This window comes from Sus scrofa, chromosome 6 (assembly GCF_054392235.1).
Source record: "Sus scrofa isolate SSC_HxYL_T2T_F1_AM1 chromosome 6, Sscrofa_HxYL_maternal_Yorkshire_Landrace_v2.0, whole genome shotgun sequence".
NCBI classification, from domain to species: domain Eukaryota; kingdom Metazoa; phylum Chordata; class Mammalia; order Artiodactyla; family Suidae; genus Sus; species Sus scrofa.
Genome location: NC_139388.1, coordinates 73725322 through 73743764, shown reverse-complemented (window position 1 = coordinate 73743764; position 18443 = coordinate 73725322). Strand labels below are relative to the sequence as shown.

At 44.8% G+C, this 18443-nt stretch overlaps 1 protein-coding gene and 1 long non-coding RNA gene across 7 annotated transcripts in view; one reads left to right on the top strand and one right to left on the bottom strand.

Annotated features, from left to right (window-relative positions):
• RERE (arginine-glutamic acid dipeptide repeats) overlaps positions 1–18443 on the top strand; it is a 403553-nt gene that overhangs the window by 131536 nt on the left and 253574 nt on the right. For all 6 annotated transcript variants that reach the window (XM_084962664.1, XM_084962662.1, XM_084962666.1 and 3 more), the window contains exon 2: positions 15097–15565. In XM_084962664.1, coding sequence (XP_084818790.1) covers positions 15241–15565 — 325 coding nt within the window. In that variant the 5' untranslated portion in view covers positions 15097–15240. The remainder of the gene's footprint in view (positions 1–15096; positions 15566–18443) is intronic.
• On the bottom strand, positions 814–11587 carry LOC146402546 (uncharacterized). The gene is made up of 3 exons (XR_014807041.1): positions 10809–11587; positions 3686–6822; positions 814–1684 (listed from the first exon to the last, which is right to left on the bottom strand). It is a non-coding gene; the product is annotated as an uncharacterized LOC146402546 (long non-coding RNA).

The window sequence follows — 18443 nt, the reverse complement described above, 5'->3', positions numbered from 1 at the left end:
GCTCATGCATGATAGCAGCTAGATAATTAGAGGTAAGAGTCCTTATTTAGAAATCTAGGCTCTCTTCCTGGGCAGTGACCCCTCCCCCCCCCTTTCTGAGCGCGTCTCTGACTGTGAATACGGCCAGCAGGGGAATTTCGGACAGTCAGCCTGCACCTCAGGATGACCCGGAGTTCACGCTTCCTACTGTTCCACATACAGAGAGGGTGGTATTTGTGTAGTGTATGCTGGGTAAACTGGAGATATTTTGGGAGTGTTTATATGGGGCTTTGTGAAAAATTTCATTACATAGCCTCCTCCTTTTGTTCATTGACAGATATAATCATAATTTTCTTGATAATGCACATATATTTTGAGTCCAGTTAAACCTTTTTATATCAAGTATTTAAAAACAGTATGCTTTTTTGGAGTTTCTGTTGTGGCTTAGTTCTAACGAACCCAACTAGTATTCATGAGGATGTGGGTTCAATCCCTAGCCTCGCTCTTTGGGTTAAGGATCCTTGGTTGCCTGCATTGTAGGTCACAGATGCTGTTCGGATCCCACGTTGTTGTGGCTGTGGTGTGGCCAGCAGCTGCAGCTCTGTTTCAGCCCCTAGCCTGGGAACTTCAATATTGCTGCAGGTGCAGCCCTTAAAAAATGAAAAGAATGTGTGTGTGTGTGTGTGTGTGTGTGTGTGTGTGTGTGTGTGTGTGTGTGTGTGTGTGTGTGTGTGTGTGTGTGCGCGCGCGCGCGCGCGCGCACACACACACACACACACTTGATTCAACAACTTTTTTTGACCATGCCCATGACATGTGGATGTTCCTGGACCCGGAATCAAACTCGTGTCATAGCAGTGACAATGCCAGATCCTTAGCCACTAGGCCACCAGGGAACTCCTTAACATTTCTTTAGGATTCAAATTTTGATACCAACTAAACATCACCAGTGAGCCAATTAAGTCTTCATTTGAATAGCTGTTTTATTTCTCTTTGAAGGGAGGGGGCATTGGAGAGGTGTCCTGTCTTATATGTCTTCCTAAAGTGGAAAGCAGCCTGTATTTTATTAAAAGGAGCATTTGGTAACATTATTAATATGTAATTTGTCTATAGGCAACTGTTACATATGTTGAGGGCTTCTCTGAATAAAACAGTGTGTTATTGTCACTTTAGGATATTCAGAACATGGTCCTGCTACAGTCTTTCCACTGTCCTATCACTGAATCTTCACCCCAGTTCACCAATTTATTTGGCCTGTCTGTAATAGCTTATTTGCATCAGAGTTTTCACTTGATACCTGGAATATTTCATCTCCTGAGGTTTGTTTCCATACCATCCAGTTTCCTGGTTGTTGGTATAGGGTTTGTGTGGTATGGATTCCTAGATTTAAATCTCTAGCCCAGAGCTTTCTGACCTTTGGATCCATCGTATGTTTCTGGTTGGTGATCTATTAAGCATCTCAAATGTAACATGTTCCAAACGGAATTCCCAGTTTCCCTTCTCTTTCCATCAGTAAGAGAAGCTTTGCTGTTCCAGTTACTTAGGCCCAAACCGTGGCCTCCTCTTTGACTCTCCATTTTGTCTCACATCACATCCAGTCTGACGGCAGATTCTGATGGCTCTACACACAGAACCCACCCACAGTCTGACCTCTGTTGAGCACCTGCACTGCCACTACCTAGCCTGAAGCAATAATTTCCTGACCCTGCAGCAGCCAGAGGGAGCCTGTTAAAATGTAACTCAGATCATTACTTCTCTGTGTCAAACCCTACGATGCCTCGTTTCTTATTTCAGTCAGTGCAGGGCCCCCCCACCCCCACCCCAGCTATGCCTTTCTTCTTTGCTGTCACTGCTTCAGCCACCTTTTGCTGTTTGGATATTCCAAGTGTGCCTCTGCCTCAGGCCTGTACTTGCTTTTTTCTCTCTGCCTGGAAGGCTCTCTCCCCAGAGAACCGCACAACTTGCTGCCTTATCAAGTGACCCTTATCAGTGATTACCTAAAATAAATCACCACCACCACCACCCCATTCCCTTTTGCCCAGCTTCCATTTTTCTCCATGACACTTATCACCAACTAATATACATCTTCTTGTTTGTTTGTTGCTTGCCCCCTCCCCTACTAAAGCTCTCTGAGGTTAGAGATTGGGTGTATTCTGGGCATGCGTATCTCTGTGGCTCAGGGGACAGCCAGGACTTGGCACCTAGTAGGTGCTCAATAAATATTTGCAGAATTCATGGTGGCATTGACAGGGACTCTGCTCTGGACGTTGGTGTTTCTTTAAAGCTCAGTGTTACAGCCACAGTGTTGAAGTGTTGGGGTCCAGGCCCTGGGACTCCCTGTAGACCCACCTCGCCGATCACTTTCTAGTTGTTGGTATCTTGTTCTGAATCATTCTCGTGGCTCTCCTGCCTTTCTCTTAGAATGACATCAGGTTAACGGAGATGGCAGGGCAATGCATTTGGTCAAGCTAGAGAGAATCACACCCAGTCAGAGAGCTCAGGCATAGAAAATGGCACACTGGCATTTGGCTCAGACTTCAGCTTTTAGTCAGGGCTAATTTTCCCCTCATGTAAGACTCAGATTCTGGGTGTTTTTAGAAGGACTGTTCCTGTGAGTTTTATGGTTAAAAACAACCCTTGATGTGATTTGTACCCATGGGTCAGAAGGTCATTATGAATGCTTTTGGTTTTTCATGTATGTGTGAAGGATAATTACATTAAGTGTAAAATCCACCCCGTCATTTCCTTTCATCAAGCGCTGAGAGCTTATGTGCTATGGTTGCAAATTAACTTTGACTCTTGGAGCTGTGCAAGCTCCAAGAACCCTGGTCCAACTTACCTGCTTTTGAACTTGTGGTGCAGAGGTAGTAAGCCTGACCAAGTATTCCCGCATATCAACGATTACTGAGGTCCAAAGAAGGTTCTCTTTCGTTTTCAGTGTTAACATGAAATAAAACTTCTCCTTCCATGTGTTTAGTTAAGGATGCTTTTACAGCTCCAAGAAGGGTGGTTTTTCTCAATTGCAGAGGTAGAGCTCATCTTGAGAATTTTGTAGCCGGATGCACCTTTCTTTTTTAGCCGTAGCAAAGCTTGAGCCTTTTCTTATTAGTTTGTAATGTTGCTGTTTGTGTGTGTTTTAGCAGCTTTATTGAAATATAATTTGAATATCATAATTTACCCCTTTAAAGTGTACAGTTTAATAGCTTTTAATATTTTCACAGATATATGCACACATCACCATATTAATTCTAGAACATTTATATCACCCCCAAATGAATCCCATAACCACAGCACCCCACCCACCACCTACCCCCAGGCAGCCACTAACCTGCTTTCCATGGATTTGCCTTTTCTGGACATTTAATGTAAATGGGTTCATACAATACATGTGATCTTTTGTGACTGGTGTTTTTAATATAACGCTTTTCAGGTTTATCCATGTTGTAATACATTAGTTTTCATTTCTTTCTATTGCAGAATAATGTTGTATTGTATGGATATACTCTTTCTCTCTCCCCATATGTGTGTGTATTTTTTAATATCCACACCTGTGGCATATGGAAGTTCCTGGGCTAGGGGTCAAATTGAAGCTGCAGCTGCTGGCCCGTGCCATGGCAATGCCAGATCTGAGCCAAATCTGCGACCAGCGATGCAGCTTTTGGCAACACCAGATCCTTAACCCACCGAGTGAGGCCAGGGATTGAACCCGCATCATTACAGAAACTATGTCAGGATCTAAACCTACTGAGCCACAGTAGGAACTCCCTATATTTTATTTATCCATTTGCTCAGGTTTTATATTTATCTTTTCTGTCTCTCTTATCTTTCAGTTTTCTGTCTGTGGCCATGATTTGATGAAGTGAGTTTAAGAATTCTGTCCCCTTTTACATCAGGGGCTTGGTTTCATAGGCATTTTGTTTTTTTGTCTTGTTCTTGGCAGTGTGGACATCAGGTTTTCTCAGCTAGTTATGTGATAAGAGAAACATCTACTTGGCCCCAGGACCAGAGCAGGTCACTAATGAGGACTGTTACTCTTGACAGCCTTCAGGGCTTGCCAAGAAACATCAAGATTTTCAGAATATTTACTTCTGTTTTCCTAACTCAGCTTCACACATCTGTGTAATTACTATTTCTGGCAGTGTTTTGAATTAGTCCAGTTTATTTCAGAGAACAAAGAACATGCAGTATTATGTAGTTTTCGTAATGGTGTTAGCTTTATGGAGTCCATATTGGTCAAGCATAAGTTTGAATAAAGCGACACAGATGTATTATTAAACCCTTTGAAACCTCTGTGATAGACACTTTTGTTTACTTAAAGCAGTGGTTCCCAACAGTGAACAGCTTTGCTCCCCAGAGGCGATGTGGCAATATTTGGAGATATTTTTTGTTGACCTGATTGGAACAGTGGGTTATGCTTCTAGAATCTACATGAATAGCGACCAGAGAGAATGCACAGGACAGGAGTCCTCCCTGCCCCCCATCTGGCTCAAAAGGATAATTGTGCAGCAGTTGAGAAGTCCTGGTTTAGAGTGAGCAGTGCTTTTTCCTTAACCACTTCACAGAAGAGGCATAACTGCAGGCAACGTGCAAGGTAAAAAATTTCATATGCAATTGTGAAAAATGTCACGCTTTAACCAGCGTAGAAGAGCAGTTGCTTACATGAATGAATTTATGTGTTCCTTAAAGGGAGGATTTTTAATTTTGGGGAGGGGTGGAAACCTCTTGGGCACCTCATCTTTGGGAATTCCTTACTCATACTTCAAACAAAAAGATTATATATCGTTAATTCATTTTAACTGAGTTTTTATTTATAACCTGGAGTTTTGTTGTTCTGGGTACTTTCCCAACCTTTTTTCAGGTCGTCTGTTTTGTTATTAGGTTTTTTGGAAGAAATTAAGAAGTTTGTCAGAGTCCAACCAGCCTAGTTCTCCCTTTTTCCTAAAGCTTCTCAGGGAGGGATTCGAGGAAGTGCAGCTCTAAGCATCCACGCCCTGTGATGAAGGGGCCTTCATTCTGCTCTGCCTTCTGTTTTGATGCCGCAGAGGCCAGTCTTTGCGTCCCATCTCCATTATTTAGGTTCTTTCAGTAAGACTTGTATTCCAGGAATGAGTACATAAACTCAGGATTTTTAATCTTTATTAACCCCAAATGCAGAGAATTGTCAGAGGTGCATGTGTAGCTGTTTGCCACACGTTGTATTTGGTGGGGGGGCGGGGGGCGGAGAGCTTCACACCCTTTTATTGTAATGTGAAGAACCACTCTTAACACCACGTTGTTTTCGGATAAAATGCCCTTACCTCTACATGGGCTCATGGACCTGCCGATTCCCGGTGTTCCCTTGCATCTTTGTCAGTGATGCTCTAGCCTACTCTGAGGCACTCTCTGGGGTAGGTGCTTTTTCTGAGGACACTTTATTCCTTATCCAGGGAGTACAAATGTTGACGACATTTCGCATTCCAGAGCAAAAGTCAGTAGATTTTCATTCCCAGGCTGTTGATAGGAAAGGAAAGAGGAAAAGAACATTGATTTCCCTTTGAAAGGAAGCCACCCAGCTGTAGTCTGCTTCCTTGGTGGAGTCCTGCCTGCCAGCTGCAGCTCCATCTGCATCTCCTGGAGACTGGGGTCCAGCAGAGTAGGGAGCTCATTTGGACCCTCCCTCTTTGTTTCTGCAGGAGAAAGCTGGAGCATTTATGAAGACACAGCAAATGCAGAAATGGCCAAGGCAGATGTTCTTGAGATACCCTGGCTCCTGATTTAGGCCATCAGAGGTGGTGGATTTGAAAGCAAGCTTGTTTGGATGGCACTAACAACGCCCGCCATCTCTCTCCCCCTTATTAAGTATAGTTGATGTACAGTTGTGCCAATTTCTGCTATACAGCAAAGTGACTCAGTCACACACACACACACACACACACACACACACACACACCCATTCTTTTTGTAGTGTTTTTTTTTCCATCATGATCTATCCCAGGAGATTGGATATAGTTCCCTATGCCGTACAGTAGGACCTTGCTGTTTATCCATTCTAAATCTAATAGTTTACATCTGCTAACCCTAAGCTTCCAGTTCCACCCCCTTAACAACCCCAAGTCTGTTCTCTGTGTCTGTGAGTCTGTTTCTGTTCTGCAGATAGGTTCATCTGTGCCATGTTTTAGATTTCGCATGTAAGTGATATCATATGGTATTTGTCCTTCTCTTTCTGGCGGCTCTTTATTTCACTCAGTATGATAAATCTCTAGTTGCATCCATGTTTCTGTGAATGGCATTATTTTGTTCTTTTTTATGACTGAGTAGTATCCTGTTGTGTATATGTAGCACATCTTCTAATTCCGTTCATCTGCTGATGGATATTTCGGTTGCTTCTATGCCGTGGCTATCGTGAACAGTGCCGCTGTGAACACATGGGTGCATGTATCTTTTTGAATTATGGTTTTGTCCAGATAGATGCTCAAGAGTGGGGTTGCTGGATCAGATGGTGGTTCTATATTTAGTTTTCTGAGAAACCTCCATGCTGTTCTCCATAGTGGTTGTACTAGCTTACATTCCCACCAACAGTGCAGGAGGGTTCCCTTTTCTCCTCACCCTCTCCAGCATTTGTTATTTGTAGGCTTATTAATGATGGTCATTCTGACCAGTGTGAAGTGGTACCTCGTAATTTTGATTTTCATTTCTCTGATAATTAGAGATGTTGAGCATCTTTTCATGTGTCCACTGGTGGGTGACACTGACAGCTCTTGATGGAAAATAATCCTCTACCAGACAAGATGAATGTCCCCCAAAATGCTGTTGTGTTTTTGCTGTTTTTTTGTTTGTTTGTTTTTGTCTTTTCTAGGGATGCACCTGCGACACATGGAGGTTCCCAGGCTACGGGTCTAATTGGAGCTGTAGCCACAGGCCTACAACCACAGGTCACAGCAGTGCCGATCTTTAACCCACTGGGTGAGGCCAGGGATCGATCAAACCTGCAACCTCATGGTTTGTAGTCGATTTGTTAACCACTGAGCCACGATGGGAACTCCCAAAGTGCTATTTTCTAAGAGCTCTAATGACTGTTTGCTTAGCATATTGTATTGTCTAACTTGTCTTTAAAGCTGCATGATTTAAGGCAGTACGGCCTCGTGGTTAAACGTATAGGATGTGGAGTCAGCTGCCTGAGTTTATATCATAACTCTAACACATAGCTGTGCGCTTTGGGTCTACCAGAATACATGTCCTGTGATTTATTTACTTTTTTCTTTCTTTTTACGACCGCGCCTGTGGCATATGGAAGTTTCCAGGCCAGGGGTCGAATTGGAGCTACAGCTGCAGGCCTACACCACAGCCAGGGCAACACTGGATCTGAGCCACATCTGCAACCTACGCTGAAGCTTGCAACAGTTCAGGTGCTTAACCCATAGTTAGGATGACCATCTAAGCTAATTTATATATGTTTTTCCTGAACAGTTATTAATATTTGCTCTCAGATGTGTCCCAGTTTAGACCATAAATTTTACAGTCGTTCTTAGAGTGAAGGGTAGATGAATCAATATGCATAAAATGCGTAGTACACATATAGTGCTCAGTGAGTGTTATCTGCTTTATTACTTCACGAGCTTCTATGTCCCACCCTGCCCCACGCAAGCTTCCTTCCTCCGGGCTTTCCCCTGTAGCTGCCATTAAAGACAATGGTTTAGTCGATCGCTTTCTTATTGAAACTCCTTGCACCTGGAGTGTTTTCTCCTTTCTGCTCCTCCTCATCTTGTTCATGGTTTATGAGCAAGCTCAGGTGCCCCTTCATTTAGGTGCTCATGATGTATTTTCTTTCCGAAAAAAAGTCTCCTCATAACGCCCTTTTGATCGATCCAGCTTAAATGCCTGAGAGGGAGGGCACGGGGAGCCAATTTAGTCCTCATCTTATGTGCCAGACAGGAAGTTAGGATCTGAGAATAGAGCATAGGGCAGAAGCAGTCCGGGTCACTGCCTCACAGAGCTTCTAGCTCAGAGATGGAGACAGATGTTCATCAAATCACACAGCTGTGAAGTTACAGTTGTAGAAAGTGCCGCAGAGGGATTTAACCTGGTCCTCTTGGACAAGGAAGGGCATCTTGAGGAAGTGGCTGTTGAGCTGTGACCTGAAGGAAGAGTAGGGAACCCCTTGGCCGGGAGAGGAGACGAGCATCCCAGAGAGGAGGCGGCGCAGGAGCCAAGGACTCCCACCAGGTGTATGAGTGTGCGGTCAAAGAGCTGAGGGAAGGACAGTGTGGTTGGGCCTGGGGCCTGGGCGAGTGGTGAGAGGTGAGGCTGCAAGGACAGATTAGGGCCTTGGCAGATCATGGATTTGGGGGTTTAGCTAAGAGGAATGGTAAGTCACTGAGTATTTTGAGGTGAGGGTTGATGTCATCACATTGGCCTTTTGGAAGAAGAGCCCTGGCTGCCGTGTAGAAAGAGAACGATGAGGATTCAGAGGAGTGATCTGAAGAGGAGCCAGTTGGATTGGTCCAGCAAAGCCATACCGGTAGCATTTAACTAAGGCGGCGGTGGTGGAGGTGTTCTGAAGTACTGATGCTTCGGGGACATTTTCTAAGGTATCAGCGATGTGCTTCATTGAGGGTGGGGCGAAGGGCGGAGGCACTAAACCTCCTGCTCAGGTGTCTAGCGTACATAACAGAATGGGCAGGGCCGCCAGTCGCTGAAAGAGACCATTGGGGCCAGAATGCGCCTTTGTTTTGATATGTTGAGGTACCTTTGAGGCATCCAGGAGGGGACTTCAGTGGGCAGTTTTCACAGGCCTCTTGCCCTGCAGACGTGCGTTAGACATGTGCGTTAGTGGATCCCTGTGTGGGTGTGGTACCTGGGGACGGACAAACACGTATGAGACGGGCTAGGATGAGAGGAGAGGATGAGAAAAGGGGGCTCCAGACAGCACCTGAAGACTTCAGTTCCGCAGGAGCTGGTCCAGTGCTGGGGGAGGAGAAGCAGTTAAACTGACCCAGGAGAGGCCTGTGCCAGGAAAGCTGAGGAAAAGAGCCTTTCTGGAGGGAGGGTGTGTGGTCAACTTGTCAGATGATGCTGAACGGTCACGTGAGAATGGGGACAACAGTTCTAGTGGATTTGAGAGAGGAAATTGTTGTTCCAGTGAATATGATGCTCTAGCCACGGTCCTTGTCACGTAGTGGAGAACAGCAGATGCCAGCAGTGGGATGGGTGAGGCCCACTTTACAGGCAGGATGGGGAAGAGGGAGAGGCTGGATTTTGAGTGGGTCCGGGAGCCTTCCTGGAATTGGACAGTGGAAATGTCTGAGCCCCCAGGGAGAATAGAGGGTAGGCAGACAAAGGGGGAGGGGACAGCTGGAGCATCCGGGAAGTGTCACGGTGGGGCTGGAAAGCTGAAGGGCCAGTCAGGACACGAAGGTCTCTGATACCTCAGAAGAGGAATGGGGGGCAGTGAATTGTACTCCAGGTGGTGAAGTGTATGGTGTGTGAATTACATCTCAGTAAAGCTGTTTTTTAAAAAGATGGTGGAAGGTCAGATATGCTTGGCTGGCTGCACTGGAGGGTGAATTGGAAGGAAGGTAAAACCAAAATTGTATCGTCACAGAGACCAGTTAGCACACAGTTGTGTTCATCTCTGTGAAAGATGACGACGATGGCTTGAAACAGGCCCTTTCTGTTTCCGTTGGATCAATGGATTAGTTGTAGAGTTATTCGCGATGTGATGGGTAGAGCCTGAGAGCTCAGCAGAATGCCTCGTGCGTGGTTGGGCATCTGACAGACGTAAACGTTTCTTGCTGTGGTTGATGAGGAGGAATGAATCGGGCTCCACTAAGTGCATTTGGTGTGAGCATCAAGTGTCCTCGAGAATCTGGCTTGAGCGCTGACGTGAACAGAACCCAGAGATTGGGAACTCAGGAGGGAGAAGCAAGTTTTCATGAATAGGTGAGTTTTACATGATCCGAGAGGAGGTATTTTAAAATTTTTACTTCATTTGTCATGGGATTCCTACTCCTCCCAAGTAGATAAGAAGTTCTCAAGGCTAGAAATGATATTTGCCTGCATTTCTCTCTCTCTCAGCCCGGTGCACTGTGGGGTATTATCTGCAGAGGTGGGGGTAAGTGCCGGCTGATCTAAATGTGGGTTACTGATAGTTTGCCTTTCTGAAGCGCTTTGCAGTCGGTAGGTGCATTGATGTGTTTTCCTGTACTTCACTCTCACAGCAGCTCTGTGAAGTAGCTGCTTATTCCCCCTGTGTTCCAGCAGGGAAACTCACAGAGAGGGAGCTGCTCAGAACTTGGATCTTGGCTTCTCAGTCCGGTATCCTTGTGATTCTAGCAAAGGGCCAAACCTCCTGGGACTGCTGAGCTGGTGACAAGAAATGGTTTCTTTAAATGAGCATTGGATCCTGCCCATGGCCGAAATTTTAGCATTTTATCCAACTCACTTCTGATAAGTAGTGTAGAGTGTTTGTGGGTGGTTGTTGGCTTCATTTTTGAAGAGGCGAATGATGTTTGTTTAGAAGTTGAAGTAACCTGAAGCAATAAAGAATAGCTTTGTATCATTGACTCATTTGAAAGCTTTGGGGTCTGATTAGATTACAACGAAACCAAGCTAGACTATCAAATTTTACTAATTAAGATAAAAGGAGGAGTTCCCGTGTGGCTCGGTGGTTAGCGAATCCGACTAGGAACCATGAGGTTGTGGGTTCCATCCCTGGCCTTGCTCAGTGGGTTAAGGATCCAGTGTTGCTGTGAGCTGTGGTGTAGGTTGCAGACGTGGCTCGGATCCCGCGTTGCTGTGGCTCTGGTGTAGGCTGGCGGCTACAGCTCCGATTTGACCTCTAGCCTGGGAACCTCCATATGCCACAGGAGCAGTCCAAGAAAATGGCAAAAAGACCAAAAAAAAAAAAAGAATAAAATGATGAAGTGCAATCTGATAAGTATAGAAACTAGCAAGAGGAATATACTCTTTTTTTATTATTGAAATCAGTCCTGGGGTGCTGATTTGGGAAGTGTATAATTGTAGTCTGTTTCGGGTATCCTCGGCACTCAAGTATGAGTCATGTGTATGTCTTTCGTGGGTTTTGAAATTTTTATCAGAAAAAGCTGTTCACACTTGGTGATCTCACTCAATCTCATGGCTTTAAAAACCAAATTGTTATCTCTAGCCTGGCCTTCTGCCTCTGTGAAATCTTTATGTGGTGTTAATGGGCTTCTCAAACTCAACGTGTTCATACTTGAACTTTTCCCCCAAACTTTGGTCATGTCAGCTTCCTCTGTCCAGTTGCTCATGTTTGAGACTTTGGAGTTGCTCTTGTCTTCTTTCTCCCACACCTCACCTCTCAGTTTGTCAACACATCCTATTCGACTTTTTTCTTAAAAATATATAGGAGGGAGTTCCCGTTGTGGCTCAGTTAACGAACCCGACTAGTATCTATGAGGACTCGGGTTCGATCCCTGGCCTTACTCAGTGGGTTAAGGGTCCAGCGTTGCCGTGAGCTGTGATGTAGGTCGCAGATGTGGCTTGGCCCTGGCGTGGCTGTGGTGTAGGCCAGCAGCTGCAGCTCCGATTTGATCCTCAGCCTGGGGACTTCCATATGCTGCAGGAATGGCCCTAAAAGACCCCCCCCCCCAAAAAAAAGGTGGAGGAAAAATATATGTAGGAAATAAGATCTTCTCCCCTTCTCTACCACCCTCTGCCCTGGTCCATGCCAGCCACCTTCAGCTCTTAACCTGGGTTATTGCGCTACGTCTCCACCCTTACCCATCATCATGCTGCAGCCCTGGCAACCCTTTAGGTTTTTTTGCTCAGCAGCCAGAGTGATCACAAACAAAGTCAGACCAAGTCTTTCTCTGCTACGTGGATGCCTGCTGTGGCTAAGTGCCCTTCATGTCACTTCATGGCATTTGAGTAAAGACTGGAGCCCTTACGCTGGCCTGCAGGGCTCAGCTGGATTCAGCCCCTTCTCCTCTCTGAACTCCTCTCTGACCAGTCTTCCACTCCTCCAGCCACAGGCCAGCTGGCCTCCTGTGTCTCAAATATACCCGGGCTACTCACCTCTGGACGTTTGCCCCACTTTCCTCTCTGTGGGAGTGGTCTCCACATTTTCTCTGGACTCACTCTTACCTGGGGGCAAAGCCAGACCGTCATTCGGAATTGCGCTTCTTTGGTACTCCCTTGTCCCCACTGGCTCCCCCCTGAAGACTTTTGTTTGTGTGTCCCCACTTCCTGGGACGTCAGTCCCCCCCGGGGCAGGGAAGCTGGCATGTGGTTCTCTCTGTTTCTTCCATGCCTAGAGCAGGACCTAGCACACTACGCATCGTAAGCATTCGGTAGAGTTTGTTCACGAGGAAATGAAGATTGTTTTGAACATGACGTGTGCCTTAGATTAGATTTTTTCCCTTGTATTTGTTAAAGTATCTTATACCATGTTGGCATGTTTAACTGGGTTGATCATTGGTTCGATGAATTTTCTCATTATTTTTGTCTTTTTTACTGGAGAAAAATACTTTCTTTTTGGGAAGGAGAGGTCAAAGTAAGCGTGTTTCTTAAAACTGCTTGTGTATTATCAGCATGGCTGCTTGTCGGAGAAGATGGCACCTATGAAGGTAGAGATTATGACCTTGACCGGGGCAGCAGGTGTAGTGAGGTCGCGGGGGGGGGGGGGAAGCTCGCCTTTGGAAGAGCTGCCTTCCAGTCACTAGCTGTGTGGCCTTGTGTAGGTGACCTCTGCTTATTTCCTCCTGTAGTCTGTTGTTGTCTTGTCTACTGAGTAGATCATTTCCAAGATGTTGAAGTGACAGCTCCCCTTCTCAGAGCCACCTGGCTCCCTCGTGGGCCCCTTTCCTCAAGTGTCACATTATTGTTGCATGTTGATCATTTTATAATGAGGCTCAGAGAAATTATGGTTAGTGTGGTAAATGCAGAGGAGAAAAAATATCCCCACAGAGGTATTATTTAGAGTCAGATGTAAACGGTAGTTGGATTGGCTTTTGCTTTGGATTATCAACATTCTTCGTTATCTGAAAGTTGGACGCACACACACGCACATGTACACACACGTAGAGGGTTTCATTTTGTGGATGCTTTCTCTATTGATTATTGAATTTTTCTTTCTTGCTACCTCTTGGCAGAAAAAATTCAAATTTCTTTCTAAATGGAAATATAGTATATGATTTTGTAAGGGAGTAATGTTGAATGCACAATTTGGACTTCATTTTTTTTCTTTTTTGAGTGCTGAAAAACTGTTTTTACACAATTAGCTGGAGCAGTTATCTTTTGAACCCTAGGGAGAACAATTTTTTTCTTTAACCTACTAGAAACATGTCTGTCCTAAACTGCATCTGAGAGGTTTTCAGCCTAAGGTCCTTGTTCTTTTTAGACTCCCTATATAGACCTTGGTATGTTTTCAATGTCAGAGAGGACTGTTTTAACAACTGTGTTAGCTGATGGTTTTCTTTCTTGCATGATTGGCTTGTTCAGGCTCTAAACTTAAGCCCAGTGGAGAAAGTAATATGTCTCTTTGTGTATTTTCAATTGCTAACACTAGTGGCCAACTGGGACTTGGGAATTTATTACTGTCTGTTTAGCAGATGATTCATCTAGGCAGAGCTTTTTTGCAGGCACTGGAATAATTTTTCGTTTTCTGGAAATATGTTTAGAAAACTGAGATCCTATCTGAAAGTGCATTTCCTGTGTAGAAGGAAGCAATTTAGGCTTTTGCTACATGCTTTCACTGCTGACTCTGCTTAGAGATTGTCAGCATTATTGCTCCTTCATTGGTCTCTCTCCCAAAGGTGGTGGTTAACATTTTTTATTTTCCTGAGTGCCTAAGGATATTTGAAGTGCTTATAGGAAGGTCTTCTCGGGCATCAGATTTGATCTAAGAGCTTTGGAGGGAGTATGTGATAATTTTTATGGTTTTGCCATGACCAAAGAGAATTTTCTCTGCGTCTCAGGCATGTAATTACAAATGGAGTTGTTTGTTGTTGTCTAAGAGGACCGATCTTTGTGTATTTGCATATGTTTCCTACCCAGCCTTAGTAACATGAGAAACAGATGGTTCTCATACTGATCAATTGTCTTTTTTTTTTTTTTTTTTTTTTTTTTTTTTGCGTTAGAGCGTTGAGGACAAGGACCATACGGTTTTCCTTCACGGTATCTTTAGTTTTTGAACACCTGACACATAGATTGTTGAGTGAATGAGATGAGATATTGGAGAAGACGATAAAAGATAAAGTACTGGTTATTATGACGGTTCCAAAACTGATTTGTAAATAATATAATACCCCTTCCCCCTTTAAAATTTTTGTAAGAATTGTGGTGGGTTGGATTTGGGGATTCACTCTTCTCATTATAAATTCTTAAGAACTTGAGATTTTCCTTTTGGGGTTTTAGTTCAGGGGGGAAGTTTATTAGGGAAACTATTAATAGCGGAAATTTGGAACAGTGTATAAAACCACCTAATATTCCCCAAAGATGGAAGGTTGTTTTCGGAAGCTGTTCGTTTTATTGAGGCGGAGATAATATATCTTTAGAGAAACCATTTTTTTCCCCCTGGAAAAAACCTGTAATGGTAGACTTAGATGTCAAAACTTATGATTGAAGGCAAAAGAATCTTGGCTTGTGGTTGTCACTCTTATTTGAGTTCTCTTATATTTTTCTTGGGAGAAGCTCTGGAAATAGAGCCTGCAGAAGCTAGTATACTGTGAGATGTTCTGAGGCATGTTCCATGGCCATCCGAACGACTTGTTTTTTCAAGTGGAACTAATTTTTACGTCAGGTTCTTTCCCTTCTAAATTAATACTGTGGATTATGGAGCTCCTCTTGTGTAATCGTACCTATCATATGTTGCTTCCCAGGGTAAAGGCGGAAGACAGTTTGTACAGAAAGTATAGTTTAGTCCTGTGCATTATTATTATTATTATTGGTGTGATAGAAAAATCCAGTCTGTATGCTAGCGGGGGGCAAAAACTGTTGACATTTAAATGTTGTGTCCCTTGTCCTAACTTTTTTCCCTGTGGCCAATGCGTGTTTAGTGCTAAAGCGTGGGTAAGAGGTTCATTTAGCAAAAGCTTCCTCAGGAAGGAGATACGAGAACATGTTAAAGGGAAACCAATGTCTCTCTCTTTTCTCTTCTAGCATTTTTGGCACGTTGGGGTGGTTGGAGTGGTTGGATTTTCCCTGGAATTGAGTGAGAAATTCAGAAGACTGAAGCCCAGGCTTACTGTCTACCTTTCACGGAGGCCCAGCCGTGAGAGGACAGAAGAAGGCACGTGGCGAATCATGACAGCTGACAAAGACAAAGACAAAGACAAAGAGAAGGACCGGGACCGAGATCGGGACCGAGAGAGGGAGAAGAGAGACAAAGCCAGGGAGAGCGAGAACTCCAGGCCCCGCAGGAGCTGCACCTTGGAAGGAGGAGCCAAGAATTACGCTGAGAGTGATCATAGCGAAGATGAGGACAATGACAACAACAGTGCCACCACGGAGGAGTCCACGAAGAAGAACAAGAAGAAGCCCCCGAAAAAAAAGTCTCGGTATGAAAGGACAGACACTGGCGAGATAACATCGTACATCACTGAGGATGACGTTGTCTACAGACCAGGAGGTGAGGCACCTTTGGGTCTTGGCGGGGTTCGTGAGAGAGAAACTGTGTCAGCGTGCGGATGGAGTCAGGCTGGGAGCCCCCCGAGGAGCAGCTTGGGGTTTGGGGCAGGGAATCTGCAGGCCGCCCTCCCCGTCCCGCTGGGGGCACATGTGTGCCCTGTCCCCCGTCTTCTCCTGGTGCTTGTCCTCTCCCGCGCCATCTGCTCCGCAGTTCTCATCTTCCGGCTTCCCACCTGCTTTTTCTCTTCAACACGAAGCAGGCTGTGCTGAGTGAGACTCTGCAGAGTGGGGTCCGGGGTGGGACAGGTCAACCTGAAAATTCCTGGAAGCAGGTCATTTTCCATTGGCCATGGGAGTGAGCAGAAGCTAGAAAGGTGTTTTTTAATGATGCTCAGACCAAGGTTCCTTCCTCCTGGGGACCTCTTTCAAAGCATGAGCTTCAGGGTCTCCAGTCAGTGATAACAGAGGAAGCAGCTAACTTTGTTTCCCGAGAAAGAATACTTACTCTGTTCACTCAGTATATTGAGGTGTATTTATAGCAGTTGTTCAGAAAGAGGCAGGCCCAGCTTTTAGATGAGATCCAGAGAAACAAGTCATTCAGAACCTGTTGGACACCAGCAAAACCTGTCTCTTTCACTTGATGTATTTCGTATGTATGAAGATACTTTCAAAACAAAACAAAACAAAACAGAAGTCAGTAAAACTAGCTAAAATCAGTTTGTTTGAATTGCTAATAGTGCCGAGGAATGACACACATTTCATGAGATGTAATTAACGGATGAAAAGCCTCCCAGTTTTTCCTTGAGTGGGAGATTCAAGAGATTACGTTGTTAACCTAGTACAGTTGTCTTACTGAGGAGTGCAGTCATTGTTCTGAATGTCACATAAAGGACCAGATTCCGCCTCCCCCATATAGAAATAATTTAAACAGATAAGCCTGTATCCACAACTATAGTTTTTTGGTTGATGAATAACCGAGAAGATATTTACGTGATAAAAAATTGTCCGAGTTGAGTTGTAGGGACGGTAGAGCCCTCTTTTAGCAGTTTGGTAATGGGCAGGTTACAGCAGGTTAGGGTCTTGGGTTCAGATTTAGTTCTGGGATAGTCAGAATCTCTTTAGCCACTGGAGAGCCTGTTTCACTCTGGACTTAGCACAGATTGCTTGCTATGGACTTGTTGGGTTCTAGATCATGAGAAAGGAGCAGTGTGTGTGACCTTGGGTAGATCGTAAGATGGAAACTCGAAAGTAAGGAAAGATCTATTGTTACCCCGTTCTCTTGATCAGCACCAGTTCGCTTTGCACCCCGATTGTTTGGATCACTGTCGGAAGGCCGGCTGCCGAGTAGATGCCAGCTCATCTCGGTGCAGGATTACTCCTGGGTCAGTGGGGACGCCTCCCCAGGGTATTGGTGTCAAATCCATGTCCCGTCCTCTTGGGAGAGAGGGGAAGTTGTGCTGTTCAGGACACTTCTGTAACATTGGGGTGGTTTTTCCCATTCATGGGCCTATGGCAACTTGTTTCTGCTAAATAATCTCCCTAAGAAAAAAACTGTTTTTGAGAAAGCTGGTTTGAGAGCTGTTGCTCAGTTATACTGCACCTTCTGCAGGATGATAGGAAATGCTTCCTGCTTGACTAGAAGACTCTGTGGAGGGAGGCTGCTAATGGCTTATTTACAAAACAGTAAGTTCTTGTTTTCTGGGAGAACCGTGTACTTGGGGAGGCAGACACGACTTCAGTAAGTCTGAGGACCTTTGTGAAAGGTGAAAAAGATACAGCCTCTGTGGAAGCTAAATACGTTCTAAAGGGTCTACACCGAAGCGCCTTGAAGGTTTTCTGTGGCTCCCAGAGCAAAACCACTTCCTAAGAGGCGCCCCTTGTGCTTGGGTGGGCAGCCGTGCTGGGGCCTGGAGTGTGCATCCCGCCAGGTGTGTGGATGCTTGACTCTTGGTGAGGAAACTGTCTTTGTGTTTCTAGTGGTTTCATTTCTTTTGGGTTATGCATTTGAAGCTCATTGACTTTAGTTGCCTTCTCCAAATAGCTTCTTTCTAAATGGAGGATTTTAAAATACTGCCTATTCTTTTAAAAATGATTTTTATTTTTTCCATTATAGCTGATTTGCGATGTTCTGTCAGTTTTCTACTGTACAGCAGAGTGATCCAGTCACACACACACACATTCTTTTTCTCACATTATGCTGCGTCCTGCTCCGTCATAAGTGACTAAAGGTAGTTCCCAGTGCTATTCAGCAGAATCTCATTGCTTATCCCTTCCAAAGAATATTGCCTACTCCTTAGGTTTCCCTGTGATTAGATTCCCAGGTTGGGCTTCATTTTTATTTTTGTTTTTTCCTTTGTCTTCCTTTCTTGGTGCAAAGGACTAAAGTTACTCTTGTGTTAGTGATGAAACACCATTATCTTTACCCAGTTGCAGAGATTCTGTATGGTTAGTTATAAGTCTTTCGGTAGGGACCTCGTGGGGCATCATAAAGGCTTTCTTCACTGTATTATTAATTTTCTTTCTTTTTTTTTTTTTTTTTTTTTTTTTTTGGTCTTTTTGCTATTTCTTGGGCCGCTCCCACGGCATATGGAGGTTCCCAGGGTAGGGGTCGAATCGGAGCTGTAGCCACTGGCCTACGCCAGGGCCACAGCAACGCGGGATCCGAGCCGCGTCTGCAACCTACACCACAGCTCACAGCAACGCCGGATCGTTAACCCACTGAGCAAGGGCAGGGTCTGAACCCACAACCTCATGGTTCCTAGTCGGATTCGTTAACCACTGCGCCACGATGGGAACTCCTAATTTTCTAATAGTAGATCTTATCTGTTCATTTGTTTCTTCAGTGTTTAAATCACAGATTTTTTTTCCTTCTTCCCTTT